The sequence below is a fragment of the Protopterus annectens genome, chromosome 10.part0 (genome assembly GCF_019279795.1).
Source record: "Protopterus annectens isolate FY-2018-M chromosome 10.part0, PAN1.0, whole genome shotgun sequence".
NCBI classification, from domain to species: Eukaryota; Metazoa; Chordata; order Ceratodontiformes; family Protopteridae; genus Protopterus; species Protopterus annectens.
This window is the reverse complement of record NC_056744.1, coordinates 1,752,929,340-1,752,952,851: the sequence shown is the minus strand read 5'-3', so window position 1 is coordinate 1,752,952,851 and position 23,512 is coordinate 1,752,929,340. Positions and strand designations below refer to the sequence as shown.

Here is a 23,512-nt window from a genome sequence, read left to right as displayed (position 1 = left end):
GCCTCTGACTTAGTAATGCTTTAATGTTCCAGACCAGCATTTATCCATATGTGGCAGATCTGATAGTATAAATCTGAATCAACATGAGAAGATAAGGAATACATTTTAGTGCCTGTGTATGGTAAAATATGTTCAAAGTTAAGAGGAAACAACAGCGTTCTCATAGTGGCAGAAGATAAGGGTCTATATTATATATTCAAACTTTCTAAACTTCAAATCCCATATGTTCGACAACATATAATCGAAGTTTAACAGTTCGAATATATAATAAAACAAAAATAAAAAACAAAAACAAAACAAAAAAAACTTACCTTAACGGTGAGGCAGGGGGGCAAGCCCCCTGCACTCCCACCCCCCTACTTAAATATACCAACTCCGAGATCGCACTTCAGTGCAGAAAAGGGAAATTTTCCCATTCTGCACCGAACGGCACCATTACGTTTAACCTTCGAACACTTGAAATTTCGATCATATGGTGTCGACCATATGCCATTCGAAATTTCAAGCGTGCATGGTTCCAATAGGAACCCAAAGATAACTGGTAGTGGTATACATTGACAAGGTACAACTGACTGAAAACTGAAACCCACTTCAAGGCATTCTTTCTGCTGAAAACAGTTTTTTGAGTAATTTAACTATTTATTCTGAAGTCCTGCAACTATAAAATTGTATTTTTTTCCAAGACATGAGACTCTTGGAATGTGTTATTTGAAGTAAAGGGTCTAGAGAACAGTCACTTGTGTGGGAATGTGGTGAAGAAAATGTGTATACGTGTGTGTGTGTGTGTGTGTGTGTGTGTGTGTGTGTGTGTGTGTGTGTGTGTGTATGTGTGTGTGTGTGTGTGTGTGTGTGTGTGTGTGTGTGTGCGCATTTCTGGAATCTGGATGCAAGTGTGTTTTTAAAAGTTTTTTAAAATTCTGCTGCCTTATCTATGTATTTCCATTCAATCAGATAGGTGAGTAATTGTCAATGGACTGTTTTCAGCCATGACCTTGAAATAACAGAAACTCACCTTCCACTCCAGTGATGCAAAAGGATAATGACCAGACTGTGACTCGAGTGATCCATGTTCAGGAAGCTGCTGGAGTTAGTATAATGGATGAGAGGAGTAATGAAACTTGGAGTGCCTGCTCTTTCTTGGGACAGGGATGAGGGTGCATGTTTGGAGGGTTGGAGCGAGTACTTCTGGCATTAAATTCTCTGCTGGAGGCACTGCACATGCATCTGTTTTGAAATGGAGAGGGATGCATAAGGACATCATCATGGAAGGGGAACATCCCTCACAAACAGTGCGCGCGCACACACAATCACTCACACACACACGCATACTCTCCCCTTGGTCAAGCATTGAGCATATGCAGTGTGATGGTAACAAGCAGTAATGGTGGCTCTCATGCTCACTGTTTACTCTTGGCACTCCACTGTCACCAGCCTGCATGGGTGTGTGCTGGGGGTTCTGGCCCAGAAGGACTAAACACTAGTGAGAAGCTGTAAACAATAACCCATGAAGTAGGCAGTGAAGGGGTTCGGTAGCATTTCACTGCTATAAGGGTAGAACCACCATTCTCGGTCCCAAAGTGCCAGTATTAGCAGTGAGCCTATCCTCATTGTCAGCAGTGGGGCAGGTATTGTGCTTGTAGTGGCATACATCATTCTCCTTTAAACTGCAGCTTTATCTCAATGTACCTGTGGTAAAAAACAAAAATAAATAGGAAAAAACCCCAGAAAATCCAATATAAGATATGATACAGTGGTCTATGTTTAGTTACAAGCAAGACGAAGGTGATCCCATTTGGCTGCCACTGATTTCTCACTTTCTTTTGTCATTTTGTATCGAATGCATTTATTGTTTTTAAGTACATTACAACATGCACTGCCCTTCTTTTGCAGCTGGTTTTAATATTTGATTAGCATATTTTCTGCTACTCCTTCTAATGCTTATGGTAGTCTTTTCCTATGAACTGTTGGCTATTGGCCAGCTGCCAGGTTTCTCTGGAAAACAAACCTCCTGAACGAATAGACTAAATATTAACCTGATTCAATGATGACACCCACTGACTTGTCAGTTGTTTTGGTGCTCTCAAGTTATAGTGTTCTAACTTGGGTACCTGTTATTTGTGGATAGGGCTGTCCAGGACTGGGTTTGGCTGTCTCCTCTCCATGTGGAACTATTTTTAGCAGTTCACTCAATGAGCTGGCAACTGGTCAGTCACATCTAGGAAATATATTTTAACTTTACTTGCAGTAAGCCCATCTGATTCTTCGTTGTCAAATACTGTGCTTGCAATGGCATGTTTCATTCTGTTCACACTGCTGCTCAAGCTGAATTGTGCCTTACTGTATTATAGTTTAACACTGTGTCTTCGATTTGTGCTTTTGCACTTGTTAGGTTTCTATTACTTCAGCTTCATGTACCAGTCCTATCTATCCATGAGTGCTTTATTTTCTACTTGAATTGAAAGGATTGTCTATTGTCAAGATGTTGATGTGCTATATACTGGGTTGTTTGACATGGTCAACAAATCCTTTTAATTTTTCCTAGAAATGCAATGAGTCACTGGAAGATGACTTGTTATACAAAGCTATAATCTAGATGCTTGGGATATGCATAAAATCATCACTGAAGGGTACATTTAGGACTGGAAAAGGCAAAAAACTTTTGAAAACATTTGACTTATGCAACAAATCATTACATCAAGCAGCTACTGTATTTCAGAATTTGATAATATCAGATTATTTCATTTTATATTTGTGCAAAACCATTATGCACACTTCTACTGCACTGTTCTTGCTGGCAGTAGTTCTTTACTGTTCAATATTTATCTTATCAATTATTGCATTGTTATACCATGTTATTTGCTGAGTAAATTTTATCCATGTTCACTTTGCCAACCTTATTAGTCTAGTTCATTTAACATAATATCATTTCATGATTTTATCTGAAAATAGTGGAACCCAATTTCTTTTTCCCAGATATGGGCCTTTCATATGGTAGGGACCTTCTTGTAACAGAGCACTTCTTTCAGCATTTGAGTAGACAAATCTGGATTACTGATGTACATACAATTCATTGCTGTGCTCCTCAAGCAGGATGGTCAGATTCATGTCAGTCCATCCTACTGATACTTTGGGTTGGAAACAGTCATGGCTAGAGGTCATCCCTGACTACATTTGATACCCAGAGAATCTATTTCTACATATAAGCCAAAATAGGCGGGACTTGCAAATCTTGGTTCTTTTTGTTTAATGCAAGGTAGATCCACAAGAAACTTCCAGTGCAGGGCAAGATGCTGGCCTTATATTTACAGCAGCAATTTGACTGGATGACAGCTTTAGTAACATTTATAGGCTGCCATGCCAACCAGATCCACTGCTACTCTCTGCCTGAGACAGATTCCATCTGCAGGGGTGCAGCCATCTGATTTAGAACTTCATTTGACATAGATCACATTCTTGATGAATTGATTAGTTCCTTCTAGTAATCTCTGGAACAGAAATTGCTGATACCTTCTAGAATAACATTCATGCAGGTTTCTGAAGGTTTCTCTGCCATAGTTCACATATTTTTCTTATCTACTCAGTTTTACTGAACCCACATTGGTTAATTGTGAGTGATTTTAACATGTAGGTCAAAAATTTGTCAATAGTTCCTGTCAGAATGTTCCTTCAGATAATGGAGCAATCTGAGAGAAGTTAACCTGAATGATAACCTCTTGTGTGATTTGTATTTTTTTCGGATTCATTAAACTGAAATTTCTTTGAGAGGGATTGCTGCAATGGAGCTATCATCTTTCCCCCAAATGACAACAATCTTTGAGATAGCTATGCTAAGACAAGGGATAAAGGAGGTGCATGAAGTTGTATGGACAAAAAATACTGGGGGAAGGCACAAAAAAGTTCATTTGAATGCATTTATTAATAAATGGAGTTTTGAACAGGTTGTTTCATCTGTAACTGCATTTGTAACAAAGTGTTTGTGGAACTATTCTAGATTTGGCTTTTATTTGGGTGGTTACCTTTGCTACCCATAATAAGTCATTCATCAGGCTTGTTTTTTCATCTTGGTGTTGTCACTCTTAATCTGGTGTTAGAGCCCACTTCCTGGTCAAACCACAGCATGATCTATTTCTGCCTAGGGCAACCACCAGTTAAGTCACCCAGCTCTGAAACGGTCCAATACAGGGACTTATACAATAGGTCTTGCAATCGTTTGATACCTGTGCTGGAACAATCCCTTTTAGGTTTCAGAGCAGACACCTCATAAGTTTCTGCTGATGGCCTATAACAAGGCTATAACCAGTGCCCTTGAGCTGTTTCCTAAATCTTGTGTGCATCCAGTGTTGGCTGGGTCACACAAGTATTACCATGAGCATAAATTATGTCACTAAGTAAGACTTGGAAGTAAACTGAAACATTAGTGGACATGTATGGACTAACTGGTGAGCATGTCAATCTGTCAAAGACAATTTTAGTGAATGCAAAGAAACCAAAGCCAGTTCACTGAAACTGCCTTTGATGAAAGTGGAAATTGCCTTTTTCTCAACTGTTATGTAATCTAAGAGTTGATATATATAATTCCAAGGGGAAGTGTCCCTGCACATGGGAGGTTCAGGGGGGCTTGCCCCCACAAAAAAATTGTTTCAAGATTCTTTGAAGGTGGTTTAGGTGAACTGGTTTTGCTTTGTGTTCATCAAAACTGCCTTTGATGGATTGACTTGAAACCACTAAATGAAGGACAAGCTTACACTATACCAGCATTATGCTTTGTGCCATCTGCAAAAGCACACATAAAAAAACAACACTAGTATCCAGTGAGATTCCTGTGCTGTCAAATAGACCTGCTGTATTTTATTTGTTCATTTGTAAACATCTGTATTAAATTATCACTTAAGACATAGGTACATATACATTAACAGAATAGAAAACAAGCACTATTAATATTTTCATATTCAAGTATTATACATTACATATGTGTTTTTCCCTTTTAACAATTATTATTCATTATAACATTACTTAAATTGCTTAATTCCTGCCTTCCTTTAAATCTCATTCTTCCTACTGAACATTATTCTGCATAAATTGTTCCCTAAATATTCCATTTCTTTATGTAATTTGCTCCTTCCCTTTTCTAAGGATCTCACCTCTAGTTATTTTATTCCTTTCCAACATTCTGTACTTCAATTACAGTTGGTTTTGATTTTGATTTCTATTTTCTAATAATTCCTTTTTGGCAGCCAGTAGCATTAAAGGTAGTAAGGCCTTACTATGTCTATGCAATTCAGATTCTGTGTCCTACCTGAAAAGAATCATTTCCTTAGTTACAGCTGCTTGCTTCCACAACATTTATGACAAAGTACTCTGTACGGAATTTTTAAAATGACAACTCATTACACTCACAAAAAACACGCTCCCAGTTACCTCCCTCTTCTCCATCACACCACTCTTTTTTGCTGTCTCCTGAAGAAAAATTCTGAGTATGTCTGAGGTGAAAATACCTATGCAAAGACTTCTAAGCAATAATCATGAACCTTCTGGACTTTGTTGCATACTTATGAACCATACAGTTGTTTATTCATTGCTCTTTTGTAAATTGCCTTTCCATTCTTTTCTAACCTTCTCTCATTAATTCTTATAGTTACCATGCAATATTTTATATGTCTTACTAATTATGTCTTTTTTAAACAGCTTCTGTTTCAGACTAGACTAAAAACTCTACCAGAGCTGGTCTTTCACTTAGCATTCTTTTCCTGTACTCTGATATCAATCCTTGGTAGGGAAGGCAGTCTCTAACCTATGGTCCACACATCTGCTTTGCCTCGCCCCACTGTATTACCTTTCCCTCTCTAGTTATTTGCTCCCAAAACCCCGCTTCCTTTGCCATTTTTCCAGTAAATTCCATCCACCTTTTACCTATTTTCTGTATCTCTACTTGCAGTCACCCCTGTTGACAGTATCTCCTTTCTCCAGTCCCATGCTGGCTTAGTCATTGGAATATTTTCTGCAACTATATGAATATAACATTCTGTATGGTTATTGTAATTCTACTGAAGGATCTGCATCCAAAATCCCACTCTTCTTATTTCTCAAACTTCCCCCATTTCATCATCATCCCTTTCTACTTTTATTTATAAGATCTGATTGTGTTATTTAGAAGTCTTAACTTTGTATCTCCCAAGTATCTCTTCAAATCAGGTAACCCTAAACTACCTTGCTCTATGGGGAAGATCAGCTTATACCTCTTCACTCTTGACCGCTTCTCCTCCCAAATTCCTTCAGTTCTTTATTAATTGTTTTCCACCACCTCTCCTCTGGTTATAAAAATACGTCTGACCTGCTGTACTTTTTTTTGGCTCACTGCCCAACTGTAAAGCCTAGCCTTGTCTTATGAACCAGTAACCTTTTGCAGTCTCAGAGTATGATGCTGCTGCTCAGTTTCCAATGATAATGTTGCCCACTTTAGGTCCAAAATGATTCAGATAGTGTACATTTCTTTGTGTGTGTAATGCTTTGGTGCACATTTCTCAAATTCTGTTTTGCATAGCATTGCTGTATTGATTAAGTTTTTTTTTACAAGTTTGATTTTATGCATACATCCAACCACTAGCAAACCAGACCTTACTCTAACCAGGCTTATTCTAATGTGGTTTTATTTTTATTGTTTGAGTGATTTTTCTGGATGCACTCTCCTCTCAAAGGATGGTTATCTTTCCATCTACACTGAAAATGCTATTATGGTAGCCTTTCTTAAAGAAATCACCTCTGTACCTGCACAGCCCGGAGAATTATTGCCAATACTTTGACCCTCTATTCTTTGGTAAAGGTGATTTACCTGCAGCTCAAATTTTATCTACTCAATGTGCCCCTGACCCTTGGCAAGCTGGATTCAGTAACACAGAAACCACCCTCACTAAAGTAGTTTATTTATTTACATTTGACTACTGGGAAAGACCGACTGGGTAGGAGCCCCTTTTCAGCAGAGGCATGGGGAGAAAAGCTCCAAAGTATTACACAACATTTTAAGAACAATAATTTTACAACCTTCAAAAATAATACAAAACCATCTACAGTTTAATAATTAGACATTATATAAACACTTTGGTTAAGAACAGATACAAGTTATATGACAATGATTTAATATTTAGATATATTTTAGACAGCTTATAGAGAAATTAGAGGTAAATTAAATTATCCAAACAGGAATTTCAATATGAAATGAGAGAAAAGCAGGCTTATGATATATTTAGGGATAAAGCCAGAGGACAGAAATTGATAGAAGTAAGAAGTTGAGTGAAGAAGGGAGAGTAAGGAGGCATAAGGTATGAATAGGTATTTGTTCACATTTAGGGATATAGTTAATGACTTCCTTGAAGTGAGGGATCACAGATTTTATTCCCTCTTCATCCTCTTTGACCTCCTGATGGCTCCTATGGTCTTGGTTAAACACTTGAATTCCCAAATGTGGTCTTACTGCAACAGCCCACAAATGGCTTGCATCTTACCTTACAGAGCATTCGTGGAAGGCTGCCTTCGGGATAAGCACTTCATTGAGGCACCCTGTTTGTTATGGAGTTCCACATGGTTTCATTCTGACTCCAGTATTATTTACTATGACTATGCTCCCTCTAGGAGATGTCATTTAGAGGATGTGGTTCTGACATATCACTGCTGTGTTCATGATATCCACTTTTATTTCTTCTCCCCCAGTAATGTGCACATCCCCTTGATTCCCTTGAGAAGTGTCTGGAAGACATCTTTAAATGGATGCATGATAGTTGAATGAATCTCATCCTGCCAAGATGGACTTGTTGGCTGTTTATATGAAGGTCAGGTCCCCTATTGCTACTTAACTTCCCCCATAATAATTTATGGGGAGGCTAATTGGAGTTTATGTCTGGGATGCATAATTTACATGCTGCTCTTCATAAAGTGCTGATACTTAAAGAACAAGTGTCAACATTTACTAAAAACCTTTTATTGCTATCTTCAGAATAAAGTCCTGATCAAACGCCTTATTCCAAGTGAGGACCTGGTGAAGCTGTTCCTGAATGTAGCTCATTACATCTCATATATTGCTTGCAGCAGTTTATAGCTGGGGCCTGCAGACACTGAGCTCAGCTGCCTGCAGCATATGAAGATTTCTCCATCCAGAAAGCTGATGGGAAATCTGTTATGATCACATCAGTCCTGTACTGTGAAGTCTGCACTGCTTCCCCGAGGTTTCATAGTAACTGTTTACGGTAGTGCTATTAGCTACTACGGCATACAAGATTTACTCTCTGCGTATCGTAAATGGCTACTATTGGCACACTATCTGCTGGTTCATTCACCCCAGAGCAGTGTTGTTTCCCTGAATGAGACTGGACACCTAACACTCTATTTTCCTTTTCTTATCAGGCTTCTCACTCCTCACTGTGGAATTCATTACCTTACCAGATTCTGGAGTGCACCTCTGTGACCTCTCTTAAAAAGATAACTACAAATTTCCTTATTCCACAATGCCATTTCTTAAGATCGTTTGGTGTTTATTACTGTCTAAGTCAATCTGAGTTTTATTTTGGCTTTATCTTCACTTTATGCTGATGCTTATTTATTTACTTATTGTTTGTTTTAATGCATCTGTTTATGTATACATGTTTTGAAGATTGTGATCCCCAACTTGGGTTGCAGCCCATTTTAGTGAAGGCCTAAGAAGAAAAGTTCCAGTATATATATATATATATATATATATATATATATATATATATATATATATATATATATATATATATATATATATATATATATATATATATATATATATATATACATATATATATATATATATATATATATATATATATATATATATATATATATATATATATATATATATATATACAGGTCCACTATATAATTTCAAAATACTGAAATCCCGAATTTCAGTATTTTGAAAACACATAGCTGAAACCCCAAGCACAACTCACAATTCTGAAAACACACAACCGCAAAATTCAAAATCCCGAAACTGCGCTACATATACAGTACACACATAAACACAAAACTCCCCCCACAATCAAACAAATGCAACTACACTATAGATAAGCAGCGGGGCAAGCACTCCTGCCCCCCACACCCCCCTACTTATATATTCTAACTCCGAGATCGCACAAACAGAAACACAAACGAAACTCAACACACACACACATCTTACAGTCCCTCAAACACATATCACAGTCACAACACACACTCACACACACTAAAGCCCCTAACCAACACACTTACACACAAAAACGTACCTAAATTCAACCCATACATCCACACACTGCACCAGTGGAAAAGGAAATTTAACATCTCTGTGCTTCGGGATTTTGAATTTCACGATTCTGCCGGTTTCAGAGCTTTGAGTTTTCGGCTATGTGATTTTGAATATATATATATATATATATATATATATATATATATATATATATATATAAAGAAGAATTTGCACCAACACAATAGTTCCAGTAGATATATATAAATTTAAATAACAAATGTTCAAACCAACGTATTTAAAGCAAGACTGCATATGTACATTTTGTGGTTGCAAAATATTTAATATTTTAATCACTATACCAAAAACTACTACACATGCTTAGCTTTATTTAGTTCCTTGTCTATTGCAATAAATATTACTTCACTTTCTTAACTCTACTAAGTTCAATTACCAATCATCAGAGCTAAGACAACAGAGAAGTAGTGACCAATGTAGTAATACTACTATTGATAAGAAGCAATGCAGCCAATAGTCACTATCTTATCAAATTGTAATGAGTAGGGAACACCTGTTGGAATCAGGTCATGCCATACTAAGAGGTGCATTCCCAGGGGTTTAAGGTTTAATGTTTCCAGGGATCTGATGTGGTGAGGGGTATTATTCCACAGTATTTATTTTCTGGGGTACAGCACTGATCACCATGGACCTTTTCAGACTCATCCCAAGAGCGGTGCCTGGTTAAGTGACTTGCTCAGAGTCACACAGTTAGGCAATGGAATCCAAGGAAATCAAACCTTGCACCACTGGACTTATATGAAGCTGCTTATTAACAGCTTCTTAATCCTCTAAGCAAACTGTCAGACTAACTGCATCCTCTTCAGGGGAAGTAAAAACAGCACCAAGAGTTACACACACTGGAGGTAAAGCTCTCTCCAGCCAAGACTGAACTTGACAGTCAGGAGGAGAAGGTAAACACTTGCACCACACCACACTCATCACATAGTCCCACTAAACCTACACCACCAAAATCCACACTTAGAAATACAAAAACATTTGTGGAGGCTCTCAATAATAATCTGCTCAAGCAACAGAGACCTACAAAGCAGAAACACAAGAAACCACCACCCCCCAACACAACCCAAATGACACATAGCCCACAGACTCAGTGTGCCACTCAACCACAGCCCATAAGACAAAACAATGTACCCAACACACTAGTCATAGGTGACTCTATAGTCAGGCACACTGATGTCCCACTCACCAGGCTAAACAAGGAGAAGGTTACTGTCAGCTGCCTGTCGGGTGCCGGGATCCGCCACATAACCCACGCACTCAGGTCACTCAACAACAAGTATAAATATGACACTACCATTGTCCATGTTGGTGTGAATGACTTGAGCCATACTCCATGGACTACATGAAAAGAGACATGGAAGAGTTCTCCAATCTTGTAGCCCAGGCAGGTATGACCCTTGCTCTGAGTAGCATCCTGCCATCGCCCAGAATGATACCGCAGTACAAGGGCAAAATGATTGACTTCAACAATTGGCCAAGCTTCTGGTGTCATTCTAAGGGGTTCCAGTATCTGCCTGGGACGACATGGTCTGCAGACCATGATGCTTTGCCAGAGATGGCCTGCATCTGTCATCCCTAGGATTCTGGATACTGGTTAAGGCTTTTGCCACCCCTATAGTGCCTTTTTTAGGCAAGGTTCAAATGACAAATTCACCACCATAACAGGAAAAGGCAAGAAAAAACTGAGGGTAATGCTACTCAATGCCAGAAGTCTAAATCTCAAAATGCACTCCCTCGCGGCACTCCTTAAAATGGAGAACACTGATATATGTGCAGTGACTGAGACCTGGTTCAAGGCTCCAGACAGCACCCCTGCATTACCAGGCTTTTAACTCATACCACACTTTTCGGTCATCTAACCTGGACCGGAACACGAAAGGCGGAGGTGTGTCCATATTCATTAAGGATATTCATACCTCCAGGCTAGTTGCTCAGCATAATGCATCCGAGGTTATCCAAGTGCAACTAACTCTAGGCAAAATTGCAATCCAAATTGTAGCTTGTTACAGATCCCCCACCATGCCCCAGGATTCCCACTCCTCTTTTCTTGATATACTGGAAAATATTAGGGTTTAACCAAACACCCTAATAATGGGCGATTTCAACTACCCCACTATTAACTGGGAAAACTACTCATGTACCAACTCCTTCGCTCAACGCTTTCTGGAATTCATAAATTCCAAAGCCCTGGATCATCTTATCCACACCCCCACCAGGGGCAACAATATCCTAGACCTAGTCATTACCAACATGAGTGAATGGTGTTCCACACCTGAAGTCAACTCCTCGTTGGTCAGATCTGACCATAAGCTAATCACCCTAGATATCTGCATTCCACCCCCACCCCCCCATTAAGGAAACCACGGTAAAAGATTTCGCCAAAGCCAACTTCATGCTTCTTAAGACAGAAGTGGCGAACGTCATGACACCCATGCAGATGGATAATACAGTTACAACTGCTGAATCCTACACAAATGGACTCTATAATCACTTACACGAGTGCATGGATTGTGCTATCCCAAACAGAACCAAGATGCTATCCTCCAAAAAAAGGAAGCCAATCTGGTGGCCCCCTGCCATAAACAAACTCTACAACAGAAGGAAGAAACTGTTGCAAAAGAGAATAAAATCCCATGAGTGGAGGAGCTCCCTGGTCAGCCTCAGTAAGAAGCTGAGATCCCTTATAAGATCCTCCAAAGCTAGCTACAAAAACAAAATTGCCACTGATTCTAGGAACAACCACAAAGCATTCTATAGCTATGTCAAGAATCTCAATGGCAACACCCAGATCTGCTCTGAGTTACAGCACAATGGCATGAAAATTACAGAACCAACTGATATTGCCAACATCCTGGCAGATAGGTTCAGTGCTAACTTTAATCCCCTCTCACCCCCTAAAGGGCCCATATTTACACAGGAAGAATGCAGAGTCCCTGTAATCACAACTACGCAGGTAAAAGTTGCACTCTCTAAAGCCAAAAACACAGCATCCATGTGACCGGACAACACCCTAGGCTGTGTTTTACACGAACTGCAGAATGAATTGGCTCCCCACCTAAGCACCATGTTCAATCATAGCCTCACATCAGGCTTTGTGCCCACTGAATGGTGCACAGCAACAGTTATTCCACTCCACAAAGGGGGAGCCACCACTGATCCCGGGAACTATCACCCTATTAGCCTGACAAGCCTGGTCTGTAAGGCCATGGAACGTATCATCATAGGTTCATAGGTTGGTACTAGGCTATCAGCCCTAGGGCCTATACAATCCTAGCCATAACAATTCCCTGGCTATTTCTTCCCACACTATTTACTTCCCTGGACCACTGTCTAGCTGGGCGACTGACGTGATCCCCGGAGTGAATTTCCTTTCTCCCATCCAATCGTCAAGGTTCCTTTTGAAGAGGACCAAAGAGGCACTCTGCTTGACATGTATGGGCAATCTATCCCAGAGTCTGGGGAGTCTCTAGGTCAGGAAACTATCCCTCCAGCATGTTTTGTTTATTGTGATGACAAGGTTTAGATCCCTGGAGCGTGTGGCTCTGAGGGATTGGGATTTCTTTAAGTGTAGCATGTCCAACAGCTCTGGGTTTGACATGGCCTTGTATGTTAAACAAAGATCGCCTCTGAGTAGACGATACGCTACAGAGTATAGCTGGAGTTTTATAAGGCGGTCAGCGTAGGGCATCTGCTTTAGCCCTGTGATTCTTTTAGTGAGGTATTTCTGTGGCCTTTCCAGTTGTTGCAGATGTCTTGAGAGGTAAATACCAAACGGGGCACTGTATTCTATAATGGGTCTAATGAGGGATGAGTACAGTGGGACAATGACCTCCTTTTTTCTGGATGAAAAGCCCTTATTGATGAGGTGTGCCACATAGAAGGATTTCCTGACTGTTGTGGCGATGTGGTTATCGAAGGTGAGACCACTGTCCACCTGTGTCCCTAAGTCTCTTATCAAACTTTCGGTGTCTAGTGTACTGCCACCTATATGGTAATTCACGGATACATGTTTTTTCCCAAAGGGGATAACTATACATTTCTTGGCATTGAGCTTGAGCCCATGGCTCTGGCACCAAGCATCTGTTTCTGTAAGGCCCTTTTGTAGAGTATCCACATCATTTGGGGATTCAATAATGGCTCCCAGTTTGCAGTCATCTGCAAACGTTGTTATCCAGAGTCCCTTAGTGTTGGCCTGTACTTCAGAGAAGTAAATGCCAAACAAGAGCGGTCCCAGGACTGAACCCTGAGGTACTCCACTTGTCACTTGTCTGGAGCTGGATTTGGAGTAGGCTACTTTTACAGTGTGGGTTCTATCAGTAAGCCAGTTAGCACCCCATTGGGTGACGTAGGGATTAATGCCCAGTTTAGTACGTTTATCTATGATTCCAGAGTGGGGGATGGTGTCAAAGGCCTTGGCAAGGTCTAGATAGGCTGTGTGGACCACCTTACCCTTGTCCATGGCTCTGGAGACTGATTCGAAGAAGTCAGTCAAGTTCAGGAGACAAGATCGTCCCTTCACGAACCCAAACTGGGTGGGGTCCAGTGTTTGAAGGTTGCCAATGTCTTTGTTTATAAGTTCCATGATAATACGCTCCATGGCCTTGCAGATAAGGCTTGTCAGACTGATGGGACGGTAGTTTCCAGGATCCAAGGTGGATCCCCCTTGTGGAATGGGATAACTGTAGCTGTGTGCCACTCAGTGGGCACGAAACCTGAGGTGAGGCTATGATTAAACATGACACTTAGGTGAGGTGCCAGTTCATATTGTAGTTCATGTAGTACACAGCCCGGGATGTCATCTGGTCCCATGGATGCTGTATTCTTAGCTTTAGAGAGTGTGTTTTTTACCTTTACGGCCATTATTACTGGAATTTGGCAATCTTCTTGAATTTGGCCAATCTTATTGAGATGGGCCATTTAGGGGGTGAGAGGGGGGTGAAGTTGGCACTGAATCGATCTGCCAGGATATTGGCAATATCCTTGAGATCAGTATATTTAATGCCATTTTGTTTTAGCTCAGAGCAGATCTGAGCATTGCCATTTAGATTCTTGACATAGTTATAGAATGCCTTGTTGTTATCTTTGGAATCTTTGGCAATTTTATTTTCGTAACTAGCTTTGGAGGATTTTATGAGGGATTTCAGTTTCTTACTGAGACTGGTAAGGAAGTTTTTTGCATCCTGGGATTTTCCTCTTTTCTGCAACAGTTTCTTCCTTTTGTTGTAAAGTTTGTTTATGGCAGGGGACCACCAGATTGGCTTCTTTTTTTTTGGATGAGAGCATCTTGGTTCTATTTGGGATGGCACGATTTATGCATGAGTGGATGTGCTCGTACAGTGCCTTAGTGTAGGATTCAGCAGTTGAACTTTCAGCTCCCGTCTGCATGGATGTCATGAAGTTTGTCACTTCTGACTTGAGTAGCATGAAGTTGGCTTTGGAGAAGTTTTTTATGGAGGTTTCCTTACTGGGGGGTGGGGGTGGGATGTGGATATTAACGGTGATTAGCTTATGGTCAGACGTGACTAACAAGGGGGTGACCATAGGTGTGGAGCATCGATTTCCCATGTTGGCAATGACCAGGTCTAGGATACTGGAGCCCCTGGTGGGACTATGGATTAGTTGATCCAGGGCGTTGGAATTTATGAATTCCAAGAACCATTGGGCAAAGGTGTCGGTACTTGAGTAGCTTTCCCAGTTAATGGAAGGGTAGTTAAAATCACCCAGTAGTAGGGTGTATGGTTCTATCTTAATATTTTCCAGTATGTTTAGAAAGGTGTAGTGAGAATCTTGGGGTATGGTGGGGGATCTGTAGCAAGCTACAATTTGGATTGCAGTCTTACCTAGTGTTAGTTGCACCTGGAGAATTTCAGACGCATTGTGTTGGGCAACTAGCCTGGTGGTGTGAATATCATTGGTGAATATTGACACTCCTCCACCTTTAGTGTTTCGGTCCTGCTTTGGTGGCCGAAAAGTGTGGTAAGAGTTGTAGCCTGGTATTGCAGGGGTGCTCTAGGGAGCCTTGAAACAGGTCTCAGTTACTGCAAAGATATCGATGTTCTCCATTTTTAGGAGTGCCTCGAGAGAGTGCATTTTGAGGTTTAGACTTCTAGCATTGAGTAGCATTACCTTCAGATTTTGCATGCTTGTACCTGTTACGGTGGTGGTTTTGTTCTTTAAACTTTGCCTAAAAAAGGCACTATAGGGGTGGCAAGAGCCTTAGCCAGTAACCTGAATCCCAGAGGCGACAGGTGCAGACCATCTCTGGCAAAGCATCGTGGTCTGTCAATCATGTCGCCCCAGGCAGACAGATACTGGATCCCCTTTGAATGACACCAGAAGCTTAGCCAATTGTTGAAGTCAATCATTTTGTCCTTACATTGTGGTATCATTCTGGGCGAAGGCAGGATGCTACTCAGGGCTAGGGTCATACCTACCTGGGCCACATGATCCGAGAGCTCTTCCATGTCTCTTTTCATGTAGTCCAGGGAGGTACGTCTCAAGTCATTCACTCCAACATGGACAATGACAGAGTCATATTTGTACTTGTTGTGGAGTGACTTGAGTGCATGCGTTATGTGGCGGATCCTGGCACCCGACAGGCAGCTGACTGTAATTTTCTCCTTGTTCAACCTGGTGAGAGGGACATCAGTGTGCCGGACTATAGAGTCACCTATGACTAAAGTGTTAGGTACATTGTCTTGCCTTAGGGGCTGTTGCTGGGTGGCACACAGGTGTTTTGAACTATGTGACACTTTGGCTGTGATTGGTGTTTGTTTGCGTTTCAACTTCAGAGGTCCTTGTTGCTTGGACAGGTTACAGTTAAGGGCCTCTGCATATGTGGATTTAGTGTTGCTATATGTGGGTGTTGGTGGTGTGTGTTTAGAAGGGCTATGTGTTGCTTGAGGTGTAGTGTGGGTGTTAACCTTCTCCTCTTGACTGTCTAGCACAATCTTGGGTGGAGAGAGCTTTGCTTCCATTTTGGCTATGTAAGTGCATCTCTCACAGGTTGTAGTGTTGGGTGGTAGGAGGAGAGGGTTGTCTGTGTACATGAGGCAATTGCTGCATTGCCCCAGTATGCACAGATTCACCAGGTGGACAGGAGAAATCACCGGAAGCTGACCCTTGGACATGCCTGGTTTGATGCTTTTTTTTTTTTTGTAAAGTACAGGAGCTGTTTTCCCTTACCTTAGCAAGGTACTTTGCAATTATAGGCTGTTTAGTGCCTACTATTAATTTCTCCTTATTAATAAGGAGAGTTGAGTGCTTGTATCGGTTTAAGGCTTCCTAGTGCTTTCCAGCAGGTATTAGAGAAAGTGCTAGTCAAAGGGATGCTTAAAAGTAAGATGAAAAAAAATGCACACTGCAGTGTGCACTACAGAAGGTAGATGTGAAAGAAGGTAACTTAAGTTTTACCTGTTTAAAAAGTTAAGGTTTAGTGGAGAGTTACTATTTTTAAAACAGCAAGATGGCTTGAAAGGGGTGGTCACTTTTGTATTCTGGTACTATGGAATACAGTACGATGGCCAATAAATTTAAATAGTTGAAGGGGAGGGGTTTTTGATTTAGTGATTACTCACACAAGCCACTGAAAGTAGAGAGGAAATGAGATATATGGTCAGATTAACATAAGAGGCAGGCAACTAGAAAGACAGTAGTATTTAACAAGACAACTATGACTGGGTGAGAGGGCGGGAAAAGAAATTCTGCCTAACTCAGAAGAGAGAGAGAGCTGTGGTCTCTTTTGAAGTTTTAATATGCTGTTAAAGCAGAATGCAGGTAAAACACAAGGTAAAGAAAATAAACTACAGTATTTAAAATATACAAAATACAAAAAATAAAAGCAAACTAACCTTTCCTTCACAGCAAAGTGTAGCAGAGTCTGGAACTCATAAATAAAGACATTGGTAACCTCCAAACTCTGGACTCCACCCAGTTTGGGTTTGTGAAAGGCAGATCATACCTCCTGAACCTGATTGACTTTTTGAGGCAGTCACCCAAGCCGTAGATGAGGGTAAGGTGGTTCACACAGCCTATCTTGACCTCGCCAAGGCTTTCAACACCATTCCCCATTCTGGAATTATAGCTGAACTCACTAAACTAGGTATAAATCCCTACGTCACAAGATGGGTTGCCAACTGGCTCACTGACAGAACCCACACTGTAAAAGTTGCAGACTCCAAATCTGATTTCAAACCAGTGACAAGTGGAGTACCACAGGGTTCAGTCCTGGGACCTCTCCTGTTTGGTATCTACTTCTCTGAAATACAGGCTAACACAGAAGGCCTTTGGCTAATGAAGTTCGCAGATGACTGCAAACTAGGAGCCATAGTCGAGTCCCCAAATGATGTGGACATCCTACAGAAGGGCCTCACTGAGACAGATGCCTGGTGTCTGAGCCATGGCCTCAAGCTCAATGCCAAATAGTGCATTGTCATCCACTTCTGTAAAAACTCTGCACCCATGAACTACCACATATGTGGCAGTCTACTTAATGCTGAATGTGTGATAAGAGACCTTGGGACCCAGGTGGGCAGTAATCTCTCCTTTGATAATCACATCACCACAGTAGTCAGGACATCCTTCTATGTGGCACACCTCATCACAAAAGGGTTCTCATCCAGGAAAAAAGAGGTCATTGTTCCCCTCTACTCGACACTCATTAAACCCATTATAGAGTACAACACCCCTTTTGGAATGTACCTAACAAGACATCTGCAGTAGCTGGAAAGGCCACAGAAGTACCTCACAAAGAGGATTACTGGCCTCAAACAGATGCCCTACACTGACCATGTCAAAAAACTCCAGCTTTACTCCATAGCATATCGCCTACTCCAAGGTGATCTCTGCCTATCATATAAAGCTATGTCAAACCCAGAGCTGTTGGACATGCTACACCTAAAGAAATCCCAATCCCTCTGAGCTACACGCTCTAGGGACCTAAACCTTGTCACCACAGTAAACAGGACATGCTGGAGGGATAGATTCCTGTCCCAGAGACTTCCCATACTTTAGAACAAGCTACCAATCTATGCCAAGCAAAGTTCCTCATTAGCACTCTTCAAGAAAAATCTTGATGAGTGGATGGGAAATAGGAAATACACCCCAGGGATCACTTCTGTGGCTCTGCTTGACAGGGGCACAGGAAAATAAATTTCTTGGGTGGCATAAGCCAGGGAACCTTGTTGGCTGGGCTTACTTAGGCCCTTGGGCTGATAGCCTAGTCCCTACCTATGAACCTATGAACACACAAGTTTCCCCATGTTCAATATTGAACCTTCTACCTATCTAGTTACACAATCTAAAGGATAGTGTATTAGTTGTAAGCAACACAGGAGACACCTAAAGTAGGACTCTGGTAACTCAGTATTCTGTGCTGTTGTGGTGAGGTATATGAGACGGGATGTAGAACTTAAGTAAGGGGGTGAAAGTGGAGCTGAGAGTCTAGGCAGAGGCTGTTTTGAAATGAAAATCAAGCAGTGATCAATGCTGAGCAGCTAGTAAATAAGCATTTTTTTATTTTATTGTTCCCCCCTTGCAGCTGACCATCAGCTGCTTCCACGTGTCCCTCTACAGACTCCAACAAAGATCCTTCAGATTTTCTCTAGTCCATGTTTGGAGCAGGGAAGAATATGAGACACCTCTTGACAGCATGATATGTACTGCCCAGGAGGATGTTTATTTATGCCCCACATTCCCACCCCCAACATGCACACATGTTGCCAATGGGAAGGACATGTAATAGGCATGTTGGCATATTATCCCACCTCCACTGTGACTCAGCTAATGCCAAACCTCTAGGAAAAGAACACCCCCACATATCCATGACCTCCAAAAAACAACAACAAGCTGCCCCTGTGAGCACTCCCTCCCCAGGATGGGCATTCTCATGCTCAGTTGCCAGACCCTCAGAGGCCCGAGTCATTAATCAAACCTGTGTCAAATGACCAGTTGGTGAGAAGTGCCATGCTGGTGATGGGAAGTTAGTCACTCTTAGCAGGTGTGGCAGCCAAGAGTAGATTACAGTGCTGAAAATGTGTATGTGGTGGTCATGCAGTGCTACTGCTTAATACGTACATTTTATTTAACATTGTGTACAGTCCACTGTTGGTAGAGTCAGAAGTGGTAACAATGACTAGGAGTGTATAGTCATTATTTACTACTAGAACTCCTTTCTCCTAAGCAGATTCTACCACAAGACAGACAGGAATATAAATATTAAAAGCAAACGACCAGGAACCAGGATCCACCACAAAATATTTTATGGTGGATCCTGGTTCCTGGTTGTTTGCTTTTATCTGGTTTATATATATTTTTCTGTTTTATTTTTTGTTCTTCAGGACTATAAATATTATCTGCTCATCTCAGCTAGGATCTAGGCATTTCATGAAATTTGTCTACATGAAAATAACTTAAAGAGTGGCCAAACTACAGACCTAGTTACCTAAACTGGGCAACATTCTCATCAGATTCACAGGCTGGAAAGTGTAGACTTCACTTCTGTCTGTGGGATAAACAGCTTTTTCATATTTTCGCAAGCTTCATGTTATAAACGATGCTGCTGAGTTGCCTGCTTCAGAAATAGCTGTGAGATGTAGCCAAATTAAGAAGTGGACACTTGCAGCGGTCAGTTTTATTTTTTTTATCAGAATAGTACCACAGAGATGAATGTTTTAACAAGTCAAAATTAAAAACCTAAATTATTTTCTCTGTGCATTCACCCAGGGAAGTACTCATGACAACAGTGAGGGCAAGGCAGCAGACCAGACAAATCTTAAAAGAACCATCTTGCCCATACCTCTCAACTATCCAGATTTTCGCAGAATGTCCAGATTTATGCCTCATATTTTTGGTATGTTCCTTGTAAACTGTGTGGCTTTCTGGCAAATCACTGAGGATTGAAGTCACTATATAATGACATACATTTGAGTTTCAAACCATGTTCAGAAAATGCATGCTAACATAACTCCTATTATTCAAGCAAACTTCTAATTTCTTTTAGAGTAGTATTTAAAAATGTTCCATATTTTGGGCCTTTTTCCTACATTATGTTTGGCTTTTTACAAATTTCTTGCACTGAGAGGTTGGGAGGTATGATCTTTTCTCTGCACAGCACTAGCTAATTGCCCTATAATAGACCATGAAAAAAGCTATAAGCAGCTGGAATGAAACAATATTTGATCAGCCAAGACTCAAAAAGTTAGTGTACCACTCAGAAAAATGCAAGGAAAAGTGGTTCCTGTGAGGGGAATGTGAGGCCATAACAGTAGAAGTCAGGCAGGTCATTTTCTTGCTCCCCTGTCTAGCTCAGACAGGTATTTAATTTCCTTGTGGACCCACCTGCAGGGGTCAGTTTTCATTTTCTTCTTAGAAGGGTACCACAGAGACGAATGTTTTAACTAATCAAAATTAAAAGCATATATTATTTTCTCTGTCCATTCACCCACAGTCACTTACCATTATTAGGCAGATGCTAGACAGCAAAAACAGAACAGCAGTTCCACAAGTGACAATACATTGCAATACTTCACTTAGTTGCTACTGAATTACCAACTTGTTTTTGTTTTCTGAAATAGGAAAATGTTCACTTTCTTGCATTATTTTTTTCACACTGTCACACTTGTTAAAGTTATTTATAGTTACTGCCTGTGCAAAATTATTCTGCATAAATGCAGCTGTCAGAAAGTACATTCCTAATAAACAACAGAAAAGGCTGCTTACTGATTCAAGCATATGATGGTCACTAATAAGCTATGATTGACTGCCAAGTTTACTGTCAGCTCAGAACTTTACAAGTAAAAAAATCAGAAAAAAAAGAAAAACACACAAGTGAAGAAAGCCCACTGGGAGTGCTGTTGTTGTTGTCTTTCGGCTTTTCCCAGTTAGGGGTCGCCACAGCGGAACTCCAGTCCGCTAATGATTGGCAGTAGATTTTGAGGAACACCGAGGTACCAGCTCGACATTCAACCTTCAACAAAGGCATGCCCATTTACGCATGTCTTTCGAACGCCCACCCAACTGCGGGGAGGACATGCAGACTCCACACAGAAGACACTCCCCGCACTCTAGCTGAGAATCGAACGGGAAAACCTCTTGCTGTGAGGCAACAATGCTACTGCTGCACCACATGTAGGGTGTTTCTACATAAATTTCACACACAGATGTGACTGACTGAGTTATATCTGTCTACAGAATCACATATATTTTTATGTATACATAGTGAGAGAGAGAGACACACCCACACGCACACATGCATGCACACACACACACACACACACACACACACACACACACACACACACACACACACACACACACACACACACACACACAGGCGCGCACGTGAGCATACACACACACACACACACATATATATATATATATATATATATATATATGTGTGTGTGTGTGTGTGTGTGTCTGTGCGTGTGTGTGTGTAATATGTGCATGAAATATAACATGTCTCTGTCACCAGAAGGTCTTGAAAATAAGAACTCATTTTACTACACTCAGAAAACATCACTAAAAGAAACACTAACCAACAACGTCAAGCAGCCAAGAGTAGACAACTGGTGTATAACCAGTGCTATGGATTCTACCTTCATGGAATTCCAACGTTCCTTGTGAATTCTATCATCATTTCTAGAAACAGCTGAGATATCAGTGCAGTATTTCAATACAGTGACAGCAAATGGAAAGTTAAATATTAATTATCACATCAAGAAAAATTAAAATACTAAAAAAAAAATCCCACAGACTTATTGATCAGGATGAATATGCCAGATTCTTTTACAGTACTTCAAATATGCTGATAGGCAGAAAATCTACATTCCAGAATTTTTTTTTTTTTTTTGCAATTTATGCATTTAATACAACATAAAAAATAATTTAGTACAAAATGATAATTAAAGTCCACAGCTGTAATATCTCTGACCAAAATTCTTTGTTCTAGACCTTGACAGGTGTCCATGGGGTAGTAGATGACATAATGGCACCTGTCAAATTATTATTTCAGAAAACACAAGTGCAGTCTTTTTGGAGAACTGACACCTGACTCAACTCATAAACATACTGAAAAACTCAGCAGAACTGGGAGTTTTGAAAATGTGTATCTGTTTTTGCATGTGTGTGTGAATGGGTGTCTATGCGAGTGCGCACGTGTGTGTGTGTGTGTGTGTGTGTGTGTGTGTGTGTGTGTGTGTGTGTGTGTGTGTGTGTGTGTGTGTGTGTGTAGCTCTCTCTCTCAACACCCACTCTTGTTTATTCTTCCTTCTGAACTGAAATAAAGGTAACTGAAGAGTTGTAAATAATAAAGTGCAGATCACTTTAATGATAGCTAAATGATCTGTTGATATAACTAGAAGATGGTCTAAGCAATACTTTTAGGATGTGTGTATATTAATAAAGCATACATTTCCATTATTATACAGAACATGAAAAACATTTAAGCTTAGTTTCCCAGGATTACATACAGATATAAATTTATTATACAACATTTAAATTAAATAAAATTCATCAAAATTTAGAATCCTGTCTGCTCTGTTTAATCAAAACAAAGTAATGTATAGAATGAATTACCTTGCTTAGTGATGTATTCAGCATTCATCTCATGAGAGAAAACGCATGCAGCAGATAAAAAGATACTCAAATGAATAGTAACCATTGTTATTTGATCTTTGTATTTCTAATTCAGATAAAGCATTTTAAGTTCAATTTACAGTACAGTGCAGAGAAACCACCCTATAAGGAGAAAATATAGATATCCAAAAGGGAAATCAGCTAGCTTGGAGCACGTTTCGCCATGCAGCTAAAGTCTCTGCTTTAAATACACCACAGTAATCCTCAGAGCGAGCTGCGTTGCTGTCGACCTCTAATGGGAATTGAAATGGGACAGAATAAATTCACAACACCCTCCAGTAGGAACTGAGTCAATATGGGCAGGGCAGACTTGACATGAGGTTTGAAAAGTCAGTACTTGCACCAAGTCAGTCATATTTGTGTCCAGAAAAGCAGAAGTACAACATCAGCACAGCTTAACTGTCAAGCTCAGCTTTTATTTTTCACAAATTCAGAAGTGTGCCTATTTTAGCTGCAAGCCAACTCACCTAAATCCAGAAATGTTTCCCTTTTGTGGTGTTTTTCTTATTTTGATGGCTAAGGTTACCCATGATTCTTTTCTATTACTGTAACAAATACACATCAACA

The 23,512-nt window shown here is 40.5% G+C and overlaps 1 protein-coding gene across 3 annotated transcripts in view; it reads right to left on the bottom strand.

Annotated features, from left to right (window-relative positions):
• The window catches only part of LOC122813975, a 602,906-nt gene extending 579,742 nt beyond the window's left edge, over positions 1-23,164 (bottom strand). For all 3 annotated transcript variants that reach the window (XM_044086536.1, XM_044086534.1, XM_044086535.1), the window contains exon 1: positions 22,886-23,164. In XM_044086536.1, the coding sequence (XP_043942471.1) occupies positions 22,886-22,970 (85 nt within the window). In that variant the 5' untranslated portion in view covers positions 22,971-23,164. The remainder of the gene's footprint in view (positions 1-22,885) is intronic.
• Between the last annotated feature and the right edge of the window lie 348 nt (positions 23,165-23,512).